This window comes from Chinchilla lanigera, unplaced genomic scaffold (genome assembly GCF_000276665.1).
Source record: "Chinchilla lanigera isolate Chin_1 unplaced genomic scaffold, ChiLan1.0 scaffold00050, whole genome shotgun sequence".
NCBI lineage: Eukaryota > Metazoa > Chordata > Mammalia > Rodentia > Chinchillidae > Chinchilla > Chinchilla lanigera.
The window spans coordinates 14,837,786-14,859,766 of NW_004955451.1; the positions used below are offsets into that span (position 1 = coordinate 14,837,786).

General features: G+C 56.5%; 2 protein-coding genes across 6 annotated transcripts in view; both read left to right on the forward strand.

The window, feature by feature from the left end:
* Wipf2 (WAS/WASL interacting protein family, member 2) overlaps nt 1-18,519 on the forward strand; it is a 34,381-nt gene extending 15,862 nt beyond the window's left edge. Inside the window, exons 2-8 of the mRNA XM_005394352.2 lie at nt 1,303-1,434; nt 3,412-3,544; nt 4,059-4,175; nt 4,890-5,546; nt 13,180-13,389; nt 14,681-14,782; nt 15,047-18,519. Of these exons, the coding sequence (XP_005394409.1) occupies nt 1,372-1,434; nt 3,412-3,544; nt 4,059-4,175; nt 4,890-5,546; nt 13,180-13,389; nt 14,681-14,782; nt 15,047-15,087 (1,323 nt within the window). The 5' untranslated portion in view covers nt 1,303-1,371 and the 3' untranslated portion in view covers nt 15,088-18,519. The remainder of the gene's footprint in view (nt 1-1,302; nt 1,435-3,411; nt 3,545-4,058; nt 4,176-4,889; nt 5,547-13,179; nt 13,390-14,680; nt 14,783-15,046) is intronic.
* Nucleotides 18,520-19,388: 869 nt separating this feature from the next.
* The window catches only part of Cdc6 (cell division cycle 6), a 14,151-nt gene continuing 11,558 nt past the window's right edge, over nt 19,389-21,981 (forward strand). For 2 of the 5 annotated variants that reach the window (XM_013519196.1, XM_005394354.2), the window contains exons 1-2: nt 19,389-20,358; nt 20,969-21,777. The gene's annotated coding sequence lies outside the window, so the exon portion shown is untranslated. Of the gene's footprint in view, nt 20,359-20,968; nt 21,844-21,981 lie in introns of all 5 variants that reach the window. The other 3 variants (XM_013519198.1, XM_013519197.1, XM_005394353.2) reach the window with 3 other exon arrangements.

Below are 21,981 nucleotides of genomic sequence, written 5' to 3' on the forward strand. Positions count from 1 at the left end.
GAAACCCTGTCACAAAAAAAAAAAAAAAAAAAAAAAAAAAAGCACAGGAGCAAGTGTTCACTATTACACTACATATTAGGAAAGTATACACTAAAACAAGATTGTGTGCCATGGTGTACACCTGTAATCCCAGCTCTCAGGAAGCTGAGGCAGGATTATGAGTTTAAGGCCAGCCTGCACTGCAGAGTAAAACCTTATCTCAAAAAACAAAGTTCTCATCATGTACCTAGCTGAATGCCCCAAGTGGAGAACACCAGCAGCTCCAGGTAATGGCAGGGGAATGATGCCACAGGAACTGCCCTCCTTGCTGTGGGATGCGGAAGGTACAGCCAGGCCGGCGGAAGTGTGGCACAGTTGGCCAGAAGTGGATGTGATTTCAGCATGCGGTCCTGCAGTCCCTCTTCTTGGTGTCCACACAGAACCCTGCATGTGGATGTTTAGAGCATCTTTATTCAGAATCGCTCAAGCTTGGAAGCCACCAAAACAGCCGTTTCCATAGGAGGAAATGGATAGTCTGGGGTCCATTTGGACCGTGGAATATTATTCAGCACTGAAAAGAGCTGTAAGCTGGGTGTGGTGGTGTGCATCTGTAGTCCTAACTACCTGAGAGGCTGAGGCAGGACAATCACTAGAGCTCAGGAGTTAGAGAGCAGCTTTGGCAATGTGGTGAGACTCCCATCTGGAGAAGAAAAGAGCTGTTGAGCTGTGCAACCCTTGGGGGACACTTCAGTGCATGTAACAAAGCGAGAGAAGTCAGTCTGGAAGTGCTGCGTAGCCTGTGATTTCACCCCTGCTGATGAGTTCATAGTACATCGACATTCTGCAAGGAAAAACTAGAAAACTAGGAAGTACAAAGATCAGTGGCCACATAGGACAGGGAAGAGAGGGAGGAGGCAGAGCACAGTTCAGAGGACTGGAACCCTGGTGTGATTCTGCAAACGTGGATAATGTGGCTGTGCGTTTGTCACGCCTGTGGCGGGCACCCCACCTGAGTGAGTTCTTGTGTGAGTGCTGGGGTTGGTGTGCTTGTTCATTAGTCGGTCGGGCTGGGCTGTAGCCGGCAGTACAGCGCCTGCCCCGCCTGCTGCCCCTGCGTTAGCAAAGCACGATCTACACTCCAGCTGTTTCCTGCAAAGCCTAGAGTAGCCGTGAACTGGCCTTTCACGAGGGAAATGCCCCAAGGCCAGCAGACCCAGGAGATGAGTGCCTAGTCCTTTCTGGTGCTGTGCGTGGTCCTCCTGGCGCCCGGTGACTCTCACTCTGCTGGTGCTGTTTGTCTGACAAATTCTGTTTCATTTCCAGGTATATGAGTGACCTAAAGCTCCCAGGGAAGACGGAGAGAGAGCAGTGCCAACTGGGAGCAGGGCAAGGATGCCGATCCCTCCTCCCCCACCGCCCCCGCCAGGCCCCCCGCCGCCCCCCACTTTTAATCAGGTGGGTGGTTCTTCTGCCAGGCTCTGCCGGCTCTTTTGGGAATCAGGCCAGTTGGTCTCACACGCCACTGTGGTGAAAAATCGCAGGTTTCCCTCCCCCTTCCATGCTCTTCAGTCACAGGGGTTCAGCATGTGCACTTGGTGCTGTCTGGTGGGAAGATGGAGAACCAACACGCCGACCTCCCTACTCCTTCCGGTCCGGGCGCCCCCCCGGGCCTGCAGTGGCGCTGCGGGTCCCTGTCCCGGTTGTCCTGCACCATGGGTGTCCGGCCTTTCGGCTGGACTGGGCCACCTGAGTGACAAGTGGCTTGGGCACATATAAAATACATAGCTAATGTGTAAGGAGTGGAACATGCTTTAGTTTTTATATTTTTAATTATCACAGCCCTAGTCTTGGTGATACTGTAATTAGAAGACTGTCACGAGCAAATAATACTATTTGATACATTTTCATGCTTACTTTGCCACAGCTGCTAAAAAACAGTTTCAACTTATTATCTTATGGAGTAACAACATGCCCACGCTTAACAATTAGATAAAGCCTGTCGTGGCGGTGTGCCCCTGTGATCCCAGCACTCGGGAGCCTGAGGCAGGAGGATTGCTGGAGTTCAAGGCCAGCCTGAACTGCATAGTGAGGCCCTGTCTCAAAAAAAGACCAAAAAAAATTAGATAAGAAAACTCACTGGGGCAGGGGATGTAGGAAGGGGGAAGGGCCTAGGCTCTGTCCCCAGGGCCGCGAGTACGTACGTGGAGGCAGGCAAGCGCCTGCATAAGGAACGTACTGGTAAGAAGCCTGAAAAGTCCAGTGATGGAGGAAAAGCCCCCAAAATATTAATAATTATTATATATTAGAAAATGTAAATAAAGAATTATTATATATTAACCTTTAGTTTGTTTTAGCATACAGGTATGTCCTTCCAGGAATTTTCCATGTGTGTCCTTTTTTCCTTTTAAAATATATACTGTTTATTTATTTTGGAACTAGAGAGTAAACCCAGGGCCTTTGCACTGAGCTACATCCCCAGCCTTCTCCATTCATAGATTGATTGATTCGTTTATTTATGAATGAATGACGAGGCCTTGCTAAGTTGCCAGACTGGGCTCTACTTGTACTCCTCCTGCCTCAGCCTCCCCGGGCGCTGGGATTCCAGGCCTGTGCAGCATGCAGCCTGCCCACTCAGGTCCACGTGCAGTGCTCACATAGGAGTGTTCTGTGCAGTGGCATTGATGCCGGTGACGCGCGGGGCGGATGCGAGGGGAACAAAATAGAAACACTGGAGAGTTTGGGGCTCCTGTGTGGTGTGCAGACGCTGTTGCCGGATAAGCTTGTCCTGGAACAGGCAGATGAGGCAGAGGAGGTGAAGGAGGTGAAAGGGCTTGAAAGAGTGTAGCACTGAGGAGGGCAGCTGGGGCGTGGAGGGGACGTCCGGCAGTCAGAACCACGCGTCTGTCACATGACAGCGATTTTCCCGAACCTTGTCTGCTTTCCGTGTTTAGAGGCTAACTAAAGCCAGGGCAGGTGGATGCATTGGTTGGGATGCAGAGTCCCTGCCAGGGTCGCGGTCTGTGCTTGCATCCTGGCTGCGGGGCCTTAGGCAGCGCTCAGCTCAGCCGTGCTGCACTTGGGGGCGATGTTGGTAAAGAGCATGGGACGGTTTCTTGACGGTAAGCATCACGGGACGGTGCAGTAGTGTGCCCAGCCCAACCCTGGAAGCATGGCATGACTCGGTGAGTGTCCCCAGATGGCGGTGCTGTGCGGTGCGGAGGTGCCTGTCACAGAGTATCCCACAGACACTCAGTGCAGTGCAGACCTCTTTCAGAAGCCTGGGCCTGGGGCGGGGATCCGAGGAGGGGAGACGGGTGGTGCTGGCCCGTAGCTGTTTGGCAGGCGCACCTGATCCGGTTGCGCAGGCGCTTTAGGGTGTTAAGCCAGGCGTGCTGAGTTTGTGACACCTGTCTTCCTCTCCCTCTCCTCCAGGCAAACACAGAGCAGCCCAAGCTGAGCAGAGATGAGCAGCGAGGCCGCAATGCGCTCTTGCAGGACATTTGCAAAGGGACCAAGCTGAAGAAGGTGACCAATGTTAACGACCGGAGTGCCCCAGTCTTGGAGAGTAAGTCCCCGCTTCCTGCCCTGGATCCCCGGCTGACTGCAGTCTCAGCGGGCTGCTGTCCTGTCCTTGCTGCCTGGGGTTTCTGTCCAGGGGTAGTATGCGTGCTCCGGCCTCTTCCCAGCTACTCACTTGAGCAGCTGAGAAGTTTCCCTGCCTCCTGCTGCACCAGCGCCTGTTGGGGCGCATCCCTGGCTGCTCTCCGAGGAGCCGTCCCTGAGGAGCCTCTTCGCCGAAGCCAGTGTGGCCGCAGTGTCACTCCGCACCCCACACCCTATCATTAGCCCCTTCTTGCCTGGGACTCACAGGGGAGACCCCTAAGCTTGGGCACAGGGAGGGCAGGCTCTGCTCCCTTGCTCGCTCTCATTGCAGAGCTAGCTCGTCTAAAGGACAGGCAAGGCAAGAGGGGTTTGCTTGCAGATCATAGCCCAGATGGCGGCGGGGTGGCGGGTTCTCCTCTGCACCGATGTGACCCCCAGCTCAGGTTGTGAGCTGAAAACCGTGCTGTGCTTTGCAGAGCCCAAAGGAAGTGGCGGCGGCTACAGCTCGGGAGCTGCTGCCCTGCAGCCCAAGGGAGGCCTCTTTCAAGGAGGGGTCCCGAAGCTGCGGCCCGTGGGGGCCAAGGACAGCTCAGGTATGTCCCACCCTGACGCAGTGGACGGGGTCAGAGTGGACTAGAGTGGGAGCTGAGGGGAGGAGTGGAGCTGCCTTCAGCTGAGCTGCGTAGAGGACGGGAAGCGGACTGTAACGCAAGCAAGGCGACAGCGGGGCCAGACCCTGTGACAGTGCTAGAGCAGCATGCAAAGGTGAGCGCCCCGTGACCTTGCTTCAGTGTGTGGGACCCGAGGCCAGCAGCGCAGAGGCAGCGGGCAGAGTGGTGGCGCCAGGCTGGTGTGGAGGTGCTGCACGCAGGGCGGCCTCGGCTGTGGGGAGAGGGGTGGTCAGCGCCGGGTGCAGTGTGACTGCTGTGTGGAGCTCACACTTCTGCAGGAGGAGATTTTAAACGTCGTCATCACTGATAGGTGTCAGGTGAATGTGTGACGTAACCCAGTGGAATCATCCTGCAGCCTGGCAGACAACAGCCCATACATACATAGAATTACTTGTTGATTAAAAATTAAGTCAGATTTTAAAAGTATATTCAGCTTACTGGCAATATTTGTGAATGGGCCCTGAGCCAAAAGCCAGACTAAAACTCAGAACTAGGTGCCAGGGTGTAGCTCAGTGGGGGACAAGTGCTTGGGTGAGCCTCGGCTCTGGGTTCAACTGCCCTTTGAAGACAGGTAAATAGCAGAACCAGGAGGGCCCGAGGTCTGTGGGTGCTGACCCTGTTGTCTGCTTGTCACAGAGAACCTGGCTGGGAGACCAGCCCTGCACACCCCCGGGTCTCGAGCTGCTGCCCCGAGGCCACCGGTGTCTGCAGCCAGTGGGCGGCCTCAGGACGACACGGACAGCGGCCGCGCCTCCCTCCCTGAACTGCCCCGGACACAGCGCCCCTCGCTCCCTGACCTCTCACGGCCCAACGCCACCAGCGGCCCGGGCATGAAGCACAGCTCCTCAGCGCCCCCGCCCCCACCCCCCGGCCGGCGTGCCAATGCACCCCCTGCGCCCCTGCCCACACCTGGCAGCAAGGCCCCGGCCTACAACCGGGAGAAGCCCCTGCCACCCACCCCAGGACAGAGGCTGCACCCTGGGCGTGAGGGGCCGCCTGCGCCACCCCCAGTCAAGCCACCACCTTCCCCTGTGAACCTCAGAGTGGGACCAAGTGGCCAGTCGCTGGCCCCTCCGCCGCCGCCTTACCGCCAGCCCCCTGGTGTCCCCAATGGGCCCTCCAGTCCCACACATGAGTCAGCCCCCGAGCTGCCGCAGAGACACAACTCTTTGCATAGGAAGACGCCGGGGCCTGTCCGGGGCCTTGCACCTCCTCCGCCGACCTCAGCCTCTCCCTCTTTACCAAGCAGTCGGCCCCCTCCCCCAGCCCGGGAGCCTCCCAGTAGGGGGGCAGGTAAGTGCTGGGGACCCTGCTCCCGTAGCATTGAGCCCCTTTTAACATGTCTGCCTCTGTGGTGAGGGAAACCGCAGTAATGGAAGAGTCATGCCATCTTCTGGGCCACGCGGTACAGCACATAGTACCTCACACACGCTGTGCTTCAGAGAAACCCGGAGTAGCGCAAGGAAGCCGGAGCACGGAGGGGTGACACCCTGGGCAGCGCGACAGTGACGTCTGCAGCTGGGAGAGGCTGTGCTGACAGGGACCTGAGGGAGGCAGTGAGCATCTTCCTTCTGCAGCCAGGCAGTGGGAACTGCAGCTGCCAGGGCCTTTGTGGGACTGGCCTTTAGGTCTTGGGACAGCGTGCAGGTCACTGTACTAGGGTGACAGGGAGTGGCAAGGGGAGGAGTGGCAGGCATGGAGAGGAGAGAGCGAGGGCACCCTGGGAGAATCTCCCCAGGGCCTTCCAAAAACTTGGAGCTCCTCAGTGCCAGCAGTTCAGGCCTGTAATCTCGGCTTTCTGGGAGGCTGAGGCAGAAGAATGGCACATTTGAGCTCAGCTTGGGCAACTTAATGAGGCCCTATCTCACAATACGAGAAAAAGCGTTGAGAACATAGCTCAGTGTCAGAGCACTGGGTTCCAGCCCTCGTACCATGACTCAGAAACAGCGGAAAACTGAACTGGACTCCGAGATGGAAACCATGTACGTGGGGATTTGGAGCAGAGTAGCATGACTCGATGTGCCCTGCGCAGGAACCCCAGCTTCTGTCCGGCCACAGGCAGGCGGACACGGTGGAAGGAGCCAGCGTGGGAGGTGGGCAGGGGGCCTCCCTCCAGTGTGGGATGGCCCGGACGCCTGCCCGCCAGAGCGAGCGCATGGGTGGGGGCCTCGTCCCAGGCCGGCGCGATCCACAGTGGCCTGCAGAACTGCACACTCTGCGCGCGGAGGGAGCGTGTGAGAGCCTGGCAGAGGGAAGCCTGGAGCCCCAGCTGAGGAGAAGGGAAAGCGAGAGCAGTGGAAAGGCTGCATGCCTGGGCAGGGCTGGGCAGGGCCCGGGAGTCGGACGGCAAAGACTCAGCAGCAAGGGACCCTTCTGAACAGGTCCAGCAGGGTGGCGAGGGCTGCTCGTGAGAGCATCACTTGGAGTGGGGTCAGTGGCTGGGCGTGGTGGCGCACACCCCTAACCCCATTGCTCAGGAGAGCAGGGCATGAGATTGCTGTGGGTTCGAGGTCAGCCTGGGCTACACAGTTCAAGGCCAACCTGAGTACATAGGGGGACCCTGTTTCCAAAAAACTTAAAAGAGTAGATTCCAGCTACTCAGGAGGCAGAGGTGAGAGGATGGTTTGAGCCCAGGAATTTGAGGCCAACCTGGGTAATGCATTGAGAGACTTGCCTCTAAAACAGCGGGGTAGAGGGGTGGGTGTGGTGACCCATGCGTATAATTTCACCCAGCATCTGAGAGGCCGAGGCAGGAGGATGGCCAGCCTGACCTACATAGTGAGATGAGAGCTTATCTCAAAAATCCAAAGAAACACCCACAACAACAAAAACACAAACCATGCATGCTGGTGTACTATGACGTCAGTACCTGGAAGGCTGAGGCAGGAGGATCACAAGTATGAACCCAGCCTGGGAAACATCAAATTAGCAAAACTGTCTCAAGGTAAAAATTCAAAAGGGTTGTGGATGTAGCTTGGTGTGAAGGCCTTGTTTTCAGTTCCCCTTCCTGAAAAAAAACGAATGTGGGAATTGGAGGTAGCGGTGTAGTTTGTGTAAAGGCAGAGTGTGCGCGTGCAGATAAGTGACATTTTTGCTGGAGGAGGCTGCAGGGTTTCAGGGTTTCCACCCAGGACTGGGTTCTGTTCGCACACCGACAGGATGGGTCTCATGAACCAGTCACAGAGGGAGAGTTTGCCAGCCGGCTTAGCATAGCGGTGCATGGCGAGGGCCTGGCAGGGCAGCCTTCTACTTGTTCTCCCTGTGAGACAGCAGCTAGAACACCAGCTGTAGCACGGGGATGCTTTGGGCCGGTGTGTGGGCCCGAGAGGACAGGCCCTGTAGCTCAGGACAGTCAGCACAGAGCATGTCTGGCCGTGTGGCATCTGCTGTTGTCAGGCCTGCAGCCTGCACTGGGGAGGTGTCTTAGTCACTCCCTGCGTCTCTGGGAGACAGTACTTGACACCTACACAGTGAAGGAGGAGGCATTCATTTGGTGGAGGTTTCAGTCCATGGGCGGGGCTGGCAGACTGGAAGCAGAGGCAGGGAACCTCCCCCCCTGGCCTCCCCCCTGCTGGCCAGGTGAGGAACCCACTGATGAGAGTCCCACCCCCAGATCCAGTCCCCTCCCCAAACCCCAGCTGTGAGCACAGGGACCACAGGGGACTGAGGAATCCTAGGGAAAAAGAGACTGGTATGGATGGTGGTGCACGCCTGTATTCCTTGCACTCGGAGGCTGAGGCAGGACTGCAGGTTGGAGCCGAGCCTGGGCAACTTAGTGATTTCTTGGGGCTATGTCTCAAGGGTGGGGAAAGTAAAGGAGTTAAGTGATACTAATTTTTACTGTATTTTTGCCAGCATTGGGGATTGGACCCAGGGCCTTTGCACTGAGCTACATCCTCAGCCCATTTGTTTGTTATTTATGAATGAATGAATGGGACACAGTCTCCCTAAATTGCCAAAGCTGCAATCTTCCTGCATCAGCCTTCTAGAGTGCTAGGATTACAGGCATGTGCTACCACTCCTAGTTTTTTTTTTTTGTTTTTTGGGTTTTTTTTTGTTGTTTTTTTGAGACTGTCTTGCTGTGCAGTTCAGGCTGGCCTTGAGCTCACTTTGTAGCCCAGGCTGGTCTCAAACTTGCAACAGTCCTCCTGCCTCACCCCCCAAGGGCTGGGATTACAGGCACACGCCACCCCCACGCCCCACCCCCACGCCAGTTCTAGTTTTGTGTGATCACTTACCAAATAGCACGGCTAAAGTTTCGAGGGTATGGGTGACAGTGACAGCTCTTTGGAGCCTAGTTGGGCCCACGAGCTTTGGCACCCACATCCTTGTGTTGGACCTTGAGCTGCACTTCTCACGAGCGGCTTTTGAGCTGCTATTTCAAAGTCAGTCTCTGCAGCTGTGGATCACTGATCAGGAAGTTGTGTCATGAGGCACAGTGGCACCACCCACAGCCTTTCTTTCTTGGGCAACTGAGGCAGGAGAACCATTTGAACTAGGGATTCTAGACCAGCTGGGGCAACGTAGCAAGACCCTGTCTCAAGATAAAGTAGAAGTCTCCCACAAGCACATACTAAAAGCTGGGCATGGAGGCATGCCTGTAATTGCAGCTGCCTCGAGGCTGTGGCTGGAGGGTTGCCTGTTCAAGAACACCTCGGCCAACCCTGCGAGACGTGTCTCAGAGTGACAGTCAGAGGGCTGAGGAGACCGTGCACAGTACAGTGCTGCCGGGCGTCTGCAGTGGGGGCGCGGTCCTCAACCCCAGAAGCAAAAGCTAGTTAGCCTGCGCTGCTGCTGAGGCGGCTCCGTGGGACTGGAGGCCAGCACCGTGTCAGGGAGTAGCTGGGGGCGTTCCTGCCCCATGGGAGACACGGTCAGGCTATGCTGGCCCTTTAGTTTACTGAGGTCAAAGTTAAACCTTTAAACATAGGCTGTTTAAGCAGACGCCTCATCTGAGTGGAGCACGTCTTTCTGACCTCATCCAGGAAAGCAGGCCGAGGAAACTGCAGCGTGTGCTGGCTGGGCTGAGTAGTCACAGGTGTCTGCAGACTTCTTTCTCATGTCTCACTTCCTTCTCTGTAATTGTCTTGGAAGATTTGAAGTTGTAAGCTGCGTTCCTCTCTCCAGTAGCCGTCATCATTATGCAGGCTTCGAAGCGGCCTCGGCTTGTTTTCCATGTGGGTAACAGCAGCGATTCCTAAGAGGGGCACGTTAGGGCCGGATGTGGTGGTGCCCACCTGGTAGCCCAACCGTCTTGGAGGCTGAGGCAGGAGGATCTCATGTTGGAGCCCATCCTGGGCAATTTAGTGACTTAGATGTGAAAATACAAAAGGGCTGGGGATGTGGCTCAGTGCGGAGATCGTGTGTTCAATCCTCAGTATCACTAAAAGAAAAAAAGAAAAAGTGATACATTAGGGAAAAAAGAAATGTTCATATTTGTTTCTTCCTTGCAACTAAAAGGGTCACTGTGAGTTCAAGGCCATCTTGAACTACATAGGGAGACCCTGTCTCAAAAAGAAAAATGCTATGGATGTAGTTTAGGACCGAGGCCCTGGGTTTAATCCCCAGAACTCCAGAAAATCAAATTGTATCTCCCACAGCATGGTGGCGCACACCTATAATCCCAGCACTCAGGAGGCTGAGGCCTGAAGATGATGGGTTTGAGGGCTGTGTGGGCTACACAGTAAGTTCAAGGCCAGCCTGAACTACATAGTGAGACCCTGTCCCCCAAAATAATGCTCCATCCCCGCAACAAAAACCTGGGTCTGGGGCTAGGGACGTAACTCGGTGGTAAGAGTGCCTGCTTAATACTGGGCATGGTGGTGCACACCTGTAATCGCAGCACTTGGGAGGCTGAGGCAGGAGGATTGCTGTGAGTTTGAGGCCAGCCTGCACTACATAGTGAGACCCTGTTTCAAGAAGACAAAGATCAAAACAGAAACAGGGGGCTGGGGATTTAGCTCAGCGGCACAGTGCCTGCCTGGCAAATGAAAGGTCGTGAGTTTGATTCTCGGTACTGGAAAAAAGCCAAAAAAAACCAACCTGGAAACAAGGCCCTGGGTTCAATTCCCAGTACAATAGAAACATGGGGTCATCTGCACATCCTGATGTGGAGAAGGGCTGGAGACACAGCTCGCAGAGCACGGGCCCAGCTTTGTGGAGCCCTAGGTGGAAAGCTGTTTGCAGAGAGTAGACTGTGCTCAGGACGGTCCTGCCCGCAGTAGGTGGCCCTGGGCCTGCTCTGTCACCTGCCCTGGTCTAGCTGGTGTCGCCCGGTGATCCCACCCTGCCCTGTGCCGGTTACTCCAGGCTGTCCTCAGAGTAGATGCGAGCACATTTCAGAGACTTGAGAAGTCCATGCTTAGGGAATATTTTGAGAATGACCTGAAGAGCTTTGCTGTGGGCAGATGCAGGGTGAAAGTCAGGCTAGGGATCTGCCAGGAGGTTCTCAGGAGGTTTCTTCCTAGTCATTCCCCCCAGGGACCCCTGTGTACACGTAGACCAGAGCTGGAAGAGAGGGAGGGAGGGGGCACTCCGGGTGTGCTGTCGGAAGGAGAAACAGCACTTACGGTGTCTCTGCAACTGACACTGTTGGTGCGTACATTACCCCATGACTCTGTCACATGCTACAGGAAGCCGGGCGTGGTGGCGCACGCCTGTAATCCCAGCACTCAGGAGGCTGAGGCAGGAGGGTCCTTGTGGGTTTGAGACCAGCCTGGGTTACAGGGTGAGCTCAAGGCCAGCCTGAACTGCAGAGCAAGACGCTGTCTCAAAAAGACGAAATTCTGACAGGAGTGCAGGAGGAAGTCTAGGATGTAGCTTGGAAGCACCCTTTTTTTTTTTGGAAAAAAGGTCTTCTGTGCAGTTCAGGCTGGCCTTGAGCTCGTGGCAATCCTCTTGTCTCAGCCTCGTGGTGCCGTTACAGGGTGCACACCACACGCTACTGAGAGCGCTTTTATAACTAAAGCAGTGCTGTGTGTTAAGCTGAGTCGTCTCAGTACTGCTGTGGTGACAGCTGTCTGTGGAGTGTGGTGTGCACCAGGTGACAGACTTCCCAGTCACTGGGTTGTAAATGTGGGTGGGAGCTGAAATCCATGGTGCTCACGGTGACTAGGGAGAGCAGGGAGTGCTGAGAGCACACCTGTGCGTGCTCAGTGTGTTTTTATCAGGCCTGTGACCTTAGTCACACAGTCCAGGCGTAATTCCGCATACCTTCGGCAGGTGTGGTGGCACACGCCTGTTACCCTGGTGTGCACCCGAGAGGCCGAGGCAGGAAGATGCAGTGCATCTGAGGCCCCTCACTCTACATAGCAGACCTTGTCTGAAAAAACCAAAAAGAAGGGGCTGGGGATGTAGGGGCACCTGCCTGGCAAGCATGAGGTCATGAGTTCGATTCCTGGTACCAAAAAAAACAAAAAGAAAAAAAAAAACCACCTGCTTTGTGGGAGCAGCTATAAGAGTTTTTACAGACGTAACCTGCAGTAAAATGCCTGGAGTATACCTAGTGCATGGTAAATGGTAGCTGCTTCTGCTGTGGCTGAAGAGGCTGAGGACTTCCAGGAATGCGAGCTGCTCGAGGAGAGCAGGGTGTGGGCGTTTTTTAAGTGCGTAGTTGACATTGCCTTTGGGGAGGAGGGTTTCGTCCTTGAAGGGTAAGTTGGGTTTTTGACAAGAGGTAGAAGTGTTTCTGGTGATGGCGTGGCAGCCCCAGACAGGAGGTGTGGCCGCCATGCAGTGCTGTTCCCGGGTCCGTGTGAGAGGCTGGCTTCGGAGGTTCCTGAGCAGCGTGGCTGTCACCCATGTACGATACTTCCCCGGCGAACCTCCTGTCCTGTTTTGAAAAGGGCTCATTTCAGTCTGTTCTGTCCCAGGCTGGTGTTAGTGTCTTTTTTTTTGTTTTGTTTTGTGTTCTGGTACCAGGGATTGAACTCATGACCTTGCACTTAGCAGGCAGGCACTATGCCGCTGAGCTAAATCCCCAGCCCCCCAGTGGCGGTAGAGTCTCTGCTTATGGCGGGGGGAGTGGTTCAGAAGAGAGCGGGGAGCTTTGGGAACACCTTTGAAGGTGGGCTTGAATGACCTTGAGAGTAGGTCATGGATACGAGGGGTATCGCGTGAGTGAGGCCAGAGTGATTGGACCGAGGTTGGGCTCCAGGCCATAGCGTGGTATGGACACACCATGTGGGCACAAGTGGGGCATGTGACGCAGCCTGGAAGTGAGAGGGGAGGACGGGTGAGTGAGGCTGCTGCTGTGGATGCAGACCCTCGTGGGAAGACCACCGCAGGTGTGTAGGGGACATCGGGCTGCTGGAGCTTAGAACACTGGGGCAGCATTAGATCAGGCCCGGGGTGGTGCCTGCCTATATTGCTGCCACTTTGGGAGGCTGAGGCAGGGGGATGGAAGTGGCCAGCCTGGGCAATTTAGGGAGACCCTGTCTCAAAACATAAGTACAGTGCTTGTCTAGCACATGCAGGGCCCAAAAGGGTAGAGTTGTCTCCCTCCCTCATTTGCAGGTGTGTGAGAGTGTTACTGGGAGTCAAATCTAGAACCTTTGCAATGAGCGTTGTCCCTGGCCTTTTTTTATATTTTACTTTGAGGTGCTGTCTCACCATGATGCCCAGGAGAGGCACGAGATTGCACCCTCCTGCCTCAGCCTCTCCGAGCACTGGGATCACGGGGGCGGGGGTATGTCTCCATGCTCAGCTAAGGGTAGGGTTCTTGGCTGAGTTGAGGAACACGAGAATAGGTCACACATTTCTCAAGTTTCCATCTGGAAACAAGTGTACCAGGAAGGTGACCGAGCTGATGAATGTGTCCAAAGGCCACAAGCCTGTCCTTGGGGGAGGCAACCCCCCCCCCTCGGCCCTCACCCTCCAGCCCCTTGGCCCTTCCCCAAGCCCACCAAGTGCCTTGCTTTCTCTGCAGCCCCACCACCTCCGCCGCCCACGATCCGAAATGGTGCCCGGGACGCACCCCCACCACCCCCGCCCTACCGCATGCATGGGGCAGAGCCCCCTAGCCGGGGGAAGCCCCCGCCCCCACCCTCCCGGACACCCGCCGGGCCGCCGCCACCACCGCCGCCGCCGCTGAGGAATGGCCACCGAGACTCCATCACCACTGTCCGCTCCTTCTTGGGTGAGTGCTTACTGTCTCCTCACTTCCACAGGGACCCCATTGAGCCCAGGTGCGGCTCCTGCAGGGACTCAGGCTGGCCTCTTCCTAGCAGGTCCTCCGGGGGCCGTGTCCATCCATTGGCATCGCTGCCCTTAGATGGCTCTAGACGCCATGGCGTGGGCTGGGCTGAGGTGAAACTAGCAGGTGTTGTGCCGGGGCTGAGCTCCTCACAGGCCCTGGAGGACCAGTGTGTCTGCATCTTCCCTAGCGTCCTTCAGACGGATTGTTTCCTACAAGCCGCGCTCTTTTCTGGCTCTTTAAAAACGAAACAAGCTGGGATGCCGAGGCCCTGGGTTAGATCCTCCAGCACTAAAAAGAGTAATCATCATAGTGAACTAAAGCCGCTGGCGCGGGACGGCTCTGGCACAGAGCCTGCCTGGCAAGCGCGAGGCCCTGAGTTCGATTCCCAGTTCCCAAAAGTAAAAAACAGCACAACTGAAGCTGTCCAGCTGCTGCCCACTCTGTTGCTTGGAGGAGGTCGTGTCATTCCTCTCCCTTATCCGTGAGACCGAGAAGCCGATCCAATCAGGACCTGTCACGTGAACTTCCTAGGCGTAGGCGTTGGCGCCCCATCGAGCGGCGCTGTTCCGCCTGGGACGGACTGGGAGTGAAGGCTGGCCAGAACGTGTCAGACCCCTTTTGAGCACCCTCTGAGCTGTGGGCTCCCTTGTGGCCCCAGCACTGCAAGATGGTTTCATGGCTGTCCCTGCACTCGTTCCATTCTGTCCCGTGGGACAGCCGTCCTGTCACGAAGACCTTAGGGATATGATAGCCTCACGTGTAGGAACTTGCGCCTTCTTGGGCAGGAGCCAGGAGGGAGCAGGGCCCGAAAAGTGGCCCAGCTGTGGTGCCGAGATGGCGATCGAAGGGTTCGCGCACGGTCATGCTCAGCTGGAGACAGTGTTCCCGCTGGAGATGAGCTTCTGCTAGCTTGCAGGCAGTTCTGTTAGTTCCCCTTAACAATGGTCTCTAGGATGACCGTGTTCGTGAAGCAGAACTGTGCTGCTGCCTGCGTCCGTGCAGACACAGGCCTCTCCGGCACCGACTTCTGGTGGGAAGCATGAGAGCAGCAGCTCTGAGACGCCGATGTGGAGGAGAGCCCTGTGCAAGGTGGCACCTGAGGCTGCTCCGTGCCCTGGGGACCCTGGTGCATCGGTCAAGGAGGTCATGTCGGGCTGCGCTCCAGCTCAGCGCGGGAAGCACAAGGAGGCACAAGGGGGTGACAAGGTTCAAGCCTCTGCTCTCTTCACAGATGACTTTGAGTCCAAGTATTCCTTCCATCCCGTAGAAGACTTCCCAGCTCCAGAAGAATATAAGCATTTTCAGAGAATATATCCCAGCAAAACACACCGAGGTGAGGCAGGCGGGGAGGAGCGTGGCTGGTAGTTGCACGTAACATAGTTGTGTATTTCTCTAGTCAAGTTCTACGCTGTGTTTTCATGAAAAACCAACACAAACCCTAGTCCCCAGACTTGCTGGAGGTGAAGGTGCTGTCTCCCATCTCAGGGCTGCTGGGGTTCTGCACAGTTGCTGTGATGGGGCAGGGGGCATGCCTCAGGGTTGCTGACACGTGTGTGTGGCCCCTCGGTTGCTCTGACACGTGTGTGGTTTTTTCCAGCTGCCCGTGGAGCCCCCCCTCTGCCACCCATTCTCAGGTGAAGCCTGGCCGGTCCTGTCCCTCAGGAAAGGACAGACCTGCTCTTCTCAGAGGGCCCCCACCCCGAAACCTGCATGAGCGCTCCCGCCCGCCTCCAGCATCCTCCAGCTCGCCTCCATCTCTGCCTCTCCCCCAACTTGCAACGGCTCTGAGCAGCAGGGGGCTCACGCTGCCGCCCCTCCCGCAGCCAGCCCTGCTGAGCAGAAGAGGAGGGAGCCCTGCCTTCCTGGGCAGGGGTGCCTTGTCGTGGACGGACGGACTCGGCGGTGGGGAGCAGGGCGCTGCACTGCCTGCTGTCACCCGCTTCGGGGAGGCGTGGCGGTGCATCAACTGCTGCTGTCAGGACGCTGCACGGCCCGGACTCTGGCGAGGCAGCATCTGCAGTAAATTGAGGGGCAGTTCAGAGCAGCAATCTGTTTTAGAGGTTGGGTTTGGAGAAAGGATGGAAGCAGCTCTGCTTCTTTCCAGGGGTATTTTGCTCTGTTCTCACCTCCCCGTCCCAGGGCTAAGGTAGCCATGAACACTAAGTACTAATCAGCTGACTAAACATTTGATCAAAGAGAGTGTGAAGTAGCCCGAGGACACTGAGCCAGTCAGTTCTGCAGCCAAGGGACCAGCAGCAGCCGAGTCCTGGGACACGCTGCCTCCTTTCCTCAGGGTGCTAGCCTGAAGGTGTTCGCCCCCCAGCACCTCAAGAGAACAGTCCCTTCTGGGGGACATGAGTCATTCCTGTCACAAGCCCCCGGAACCTCTGCTGGGAGATAGGAAGCTAGGGCCTGGGGCTCAGCCTCTGCCGTGGCTGCTCCTGACTGGCCCTGCTGCGTGAGAGGCGCTTTGTGCCCTGCTCAGCTCCTGGAGACCAGGGACAGAAAGGTGAAGCACTTGGAGGGCTGCAGAGGGCCTTAGGGCCAGCTCCTTCGGAAGCTCGGCTGCCTTCCCCTTCCCAGGACCGTAGGGCATGGGGCGGGAGGCAGTAGACCCTTAGGGTTGCTCAAGGGTTCTCTATGCAGGGAGCACAGACTTGAAGAGTTGTGCCTGGCCCAGGGGTCTACCCTGGCAGCTAGCAGTATGCTTGTGTCTTCCAGGCCCTGGGCCCAGAGCACAGAGAAAGCAGGTAGAGGCCCTGCTGAGGCTGGAGGGTGGGGCGGTGGCTTTCCTTCCTCCAGTGGCCGCGGGGGCTCCTGGCTCCACACACCAGCGGGTCGGTTTGGAGAGGCTGCCCAGAGTTGGCGTGGGAGCAGAGAGACTAAGCTGACCTCCTTCCTCTGTCACCGGGCATGTTGCAGGTTTACACTGCCATGGGAACCTTTCGTTTTGGCTGGGCCACAGGCTAAGGGTCTGGGCCAGCTCTGCCCAGTGCCAGGCGAGGAAGGGCTCTGGATCGTGTGTTCTGAGTGCTGTCCCTTGTCATCCCCTGGACTGCACAGACTGGGGCGCAGACCATGATAAGATCTTGCTGTAACCGTTCTCTGTTTACCGCTGTTGTCTTCTAATGCGTTAGCGGTCACCTCCCGAAGTCTCCCCGGCATCCTGAAGCGAGGAGGGCCGAGAGGCAGGGGCAGGAGTGGCCCTGCAGCGCAGCCCCGGGTAGACACTGACAAGCGGCGGAGCTTTGACTGTGAAGTCTTCCCATTTATTTTTGAAATGGGAGTCGATGCCTTTTGTACAATGTTCTCAAAGTGTGTCTTTCCTTTCCCTTTACTCAACGTAGAGCGTCAAAGCAAGCATCACCAATAAAGCCAAACCCCAGTGTCTCCTGGGGCTGCTATCTTCCGCCTCATGACCTGCCGCCCTCGTGTCCCCCAGCATTTGTGCTGTGTCACTTAGTATGGACTGTATTTTCACCGCTGGCCTCAAGACAAAAAAAGGCGTGGCTCTGGGTCTGACGGGGTGGCTGTCCTCCGAACTCGCTGGTGGCGCAGCACTGTTGGGCTAGCTTTGCCTTACACGCTGTTTGGTCCCGCTGTCAATAACAGACTTATTATCACGTGTATTTGCTATTGAAGATAGGCGCGGACCCGCATGGCTGGTCTGTTTTCTGTCTACAGAACTTGTGCTGTAAGTTTAAGATGGGCACTAACCTTCTCACCTTTCGAACTGCTCCTGGGGTCTGTAGGTGGGATGACCTCTCCAGGTAAGCTGGGTGGTCTCACGTTGAGGCTGCCCTTACTTCCCTTGTTCCCTCCTGGAGGGAAGTGGCGTTGCTCAGCTTAGCATGGAGAAGCTGCGTGGACGGCCCTCTTGGTGGTTTGGTTTGTGACGTTTTTCCCCAGTGGGAAAAGCATCCTAGTCGCTTTGGTTTAGATGCACGAGATGCCTCCTTCCCTCGCCCTGGTCCCCGAGCCCAGGCCAAAGGGCTCTGATATCCCAGGTGTGGCTTCTCTGCTGCAGGGATCTGCTCCAGCTGTGAGCGCCACTGTCACCACAGCTGGGGCAGCAGAGTGAGTCTGGAGCTGTCCCAGGCACCAGCTGTCACACTGCCCCCCCAGCTGGGAACCCACATTTACCTCCTGAGAGAGGAGAGGAAGTTGTAAATAGACTTGCTACAGAGCAACTCAGGGTTGGGGTGTGTGTTCGTTCTCCTGATAACTTGAAATAATCTGTAGGCGCACTTCTGGGGTGGCTGGGGCCCTTCCCTTGTGTAGAGGTGGGGTGGAGCGGGGCCTTGGGCGGCCCCTGACGGACGCCATGTGGGTGTCTGTCCTTCCACAGCCCACTGCCCCACCAGCTGCAGCTGGATTCCGCACATTCCGCTGTCCTGTCTGTCCCTGTCGCCTCGGGCCCCTGGTTGTGCAGCCTGGGTGGCTGTCTGAGCCACCCGAAGTGAGGGAATGGGAGGCGAGAGGGCCTCACGGCTCTGCCTCCAAGGTTCACCTCTTAAAATGAAACAAAATTATAACCACCTGCAAAACCACATGCAAAAAAGAGAAGAGGCCTGTGTCCCCGAGGGGGTTCCATCCAGCTTCACGTCCATTGTGCCTTCACTCGTGCGAGATTCCTGTGCTCTCCTCCTCTGCGTCTCTGAAGTCATTAAAATCCTTGATAATGGCCGTTTCCTCCTTCCTAGTCTCCTTTCTGACGCTCGCGGGGCTGCTTCTATGCCTTCACCCCGTACGCGGGCTCCGAGGGCCCTGGCCGCCTCCCCGCGAGCCTGGTCGCGGCCCCTTCGCGCGTGGCGGTCACAGGCAACCCTGAACAGAAGATGGGAGCGGTGTGTGTGTGTCCGTCTGTATGCAGATCACTTTCTTTTAAAGAATAATTTATTATATGATTTATCTTAGAGTTATATTCTCATTACAATGCTCCTTCCAAGTAGCACTGATTATTTTTTCCCACCCCTGAAATGTATCATCTGGTCTCAGGTTGGATTCTTCGGTACGTTTCGTTCTTTGGATGCCTGTGCAGTTTAAATTAAACCTTGCTAAAAACAAAAAGCTGCAGACTGTGTGCTCTTTGGAAAGTCAGCTCGGTGGTGGCACAGGGACGGGACAAAACCTGTGGCCGCCTGTTCCGGGTAGCCCCTCACCCCGCCCCGCGGTGGGTGCCTAGCCTGGGGGAAGTGCGCGCGCCCGCCCCTGTTCTGATCTAGCCGGCAGCTCTGCGTTACTGTACTTTGCCAGCTGACTTGCCACGGACCCCGGCCTTGTGTCCTGTGCTCCTGTTCTAGGTTTCTTTCTGTCTGTGTTGCTCAGCTGATTCTCAGATAAACTCAGGTCTGTGTGTCCCTTTTTTGATGTGGGTGTTGGCTGGTGTTTTCCCCTGCTTTTTTTTTTTTTTTTGGTGCCAGGAGTCGAACTCCTGACCTTGCACTTGCCAGGCAGGCGCTTGTGCCACTGAGCTGTATCCCCGCTCCCTCTCTCCTGCTTCTTAAACTGTAATCTTAGCTGGTTTTCTTGAACTTGGACTTCAGATGTAGAAATTTCCAGCAGGCATTTTTTCCTTCCTGTAGTCAGTTGGCACTATCACGGAAGGGCCGTGAGCTTAACTTGCTCTTTCATCGCCAGCGAAGGCCTTGGAGTGCGCCTTGCAGTGCGCCTTGCGCGGGTTCATCGTAGGTGTGCGCCTGAGTCACCCCCACATACTTCAGATTAAAAACCTGCAAAGGGGAGGGAAACGGGGGAGGGTCCACTTCGTTCTCATCCCGACTTCCGCAGGCGGTTTGACCTGTGATTGTGAATCTGACTAATAAACTGCCTATTTGTTGATTCAGTTGCTCTGATTCTAAGTCGCCTGCAGATGGACCTGGCTCGAATGGGCTCAGCTTCCTGCCGGCAGCTCTGTCTCTGCTCGGCTGCGCTCGGAGCGCAGGGCAGGTCGTTCCGGTGTGGCCTCATTCCCCTCCTCCGCGACACTGCCTGAGCAAGGCCATGATGAGGACTCCTGCCTGCCCGAATTACTACTGAGGCGCAGCCGCTCCCGCGATGGGCCTCGGACTTCGCTCCCGACCCGGATAGCTGAGTCCTGCGCGGCCCCTGCAAGGGCACTGCTTCTGGCGTCAGCGCTGTGCAAATGGGAAGGAGGGCAGAACTGCCACCCTCGGACCCTGGCCGCCCCAGAGGACCACTGACAAGGGTCGCTCCGAGCGCCCCAGGGCCCGCAGGCTCAAGTTCCTCCTCCGCAACCAGGCGGGGGTGCGCGGCCACCCCCTTGGGAAGCGTCGTCCGCGGGGCTGCTGCACACGTGGTTCCGACTCTGCCCCGAGGCCACCGAGCCGGGCCTCTGCCTCCAGGGCCCACCGTGGCGGCGCACTCGGGCCGCCACCGGGCACGCGCAGGGTTTTACAGAGCGTCCCGGGCGGCGGGGAGGGAGGACAGGCGGAGGAGGAGGGGCTGTGCTGCGTGATGAAAAACGGGGTGACTGTTGAAACTAAAAACCACATTGCCGTGGACCCTGCTCAGAGCCCTCCCTCTTGCGTCGGACACACTTGCGGGGCTTAATGGCCAGTGTCTTACTGGGATACGTGTTTAAGTGGACACGCTCATCGTACATTTTGATCGTGCCTCCAGCATCCACGCACTGCTCCTGTGACTCAGGGGTCAGGAGTTTGATCTGTCAAGCTCTAGCTCTTTCAGTCACAAGCGTTGTCACCGTGGGAAGTTTGCTCACCCCCCCTACCCGGGTTTCCCCATCCGTGAGACAGGAGAAAACGCCGACTTCCTGGGGTGCTGCTAAGACGCAGTCGAGGGGTACAGGGAAAATACTGAGCGCAGCCCCGGCCTACACTTCCTACTGTGTTGCTCCCGCCTCCCGTGTGAACGGAGTGCAGCTAACTGGTGAGTGTAGCAGTGTGCCTTTCCTGTCTTTCAGCTTTATGGTTCTATTTTATTTGCTACCGAAGGACGGAAGAGAAATATTTCCCATGGCCTAGAACTGGGTTCCCGCATTTCGGGGAACCTGATGGTCATTAGCTTTGGAAACTGGCCTGCAAATTACTGCTCTAATTTATACTTTTCATTAAAAGCTCAGCTGGCCTCTTCTATAACTGTCTTCCCCGGCCCCGAAACCCTAGTGTTTGGCCATAAAAGATTTTAAAATTAAAGAATCATAATTCTTTCCAGTCCCCATAATGTGTGGATTAATGTGAAGTAAGAAAGTGTAGCCGGGGGTGGCCTCAAGCTTGCGGGGAGCCTCCTGCCTCCTCCTTGTGAGTGCTGGGATTACAGCCGTGCACCACCACGCCCAGTTGAAAGAGTTGGTTCTTCTTTATCATTTCTGGTGCACAGGAGATACTTTGGATCCTGGAAGCCAAGAAGCACTAAGTTACATCCTGAGCCTTTTGTTGTTCCTTTTTGATTTTTTGAGACAAGGTTTCACTAAATTGCCCAGGTTTGTCTGAGATTTGGAATCTTCCTGACTCAGCCTCCCAAATACCTGTGATTACAGGTGTGTGCCACCACGCATGGCTTGATTCTTTACTTTGGTACAGAACTTCATCGCGGTGTCAGAAGTGCAGAGCCCTAGTCCTGCCGCCACCACGCCAAGGTGCAGTGATCTCTAACCCCGTACACTCCTCCCCCAAACCCTCGCCTTGCGAGAGTTGACCAATAGAGATGAGCAAGGGGCACAGCATGCCTCCTGGTCCGCAGAGCGTCCCTGTATGGTACGTGCTACGTAGTAGCTCGGTGAAAATGCAGCCTACCAGGATAATGAAACTGGGTACGGGTGGCAGAGAAGGGACAAGGACATGGTGACCCAGGCTTTCGGAACGCAGGAGAGTCGCACGGAGCACGGACTACACTTCCCGTCGGGCTTCGCGGTGGGGCGGGGCATAACTTCGCGTCAGCCGTCTTCCCGCGCCGTCGGAGGAAGCCCCGGATGTAGACATACCCTAGCCTGGTGGGCGTGGCCTCACAGCTTCTCTGAGACTCGTGGCCTTCTTATTGGCTGGAGGTCTTCCAGCGGGATTGGACACTAAAAAGGGGGCAGGGCCTGAGGCGCGCGACAAGGCGCAGCGACCAATCGGAAGCCTGGCTGGGTTTTGGCGCGAGACGAGAACGCTGCTATACTGCAGATTTGGCGCGAGCCGAGCTTAGTGGTTCCGCTGTGAGTCGGTGAGAGACCGCGGTGGACAGTGCTGAGGCTGGGCGCCACACGCGAGGGAGCCTGCCACGAGCCGACGCCGTCCGAGCAGCCGGGAGGAGCGGAAACCCTCGAGGAGACGGCTCCGGTGCCGGGAGCGGAAGGAAGCCAAGGTCCGGCAGGGTCGGGTCCTGTCGGGCTGGGAGGGACGGCAGAGGTGGCGGTCGTGGGCCAACCAGGTGATCAAGTTGTCCTCGGGCCGGGCTGAGGGTGCAGAACGCCTGTCATCCTAGCACTCGGGAGGCTGAGGCAGGAGGATCACAAGTGGCAGCCCAGCCTGGGAGACCCTGTTTCCAGATAAAAAAAAAAAAAAAAAA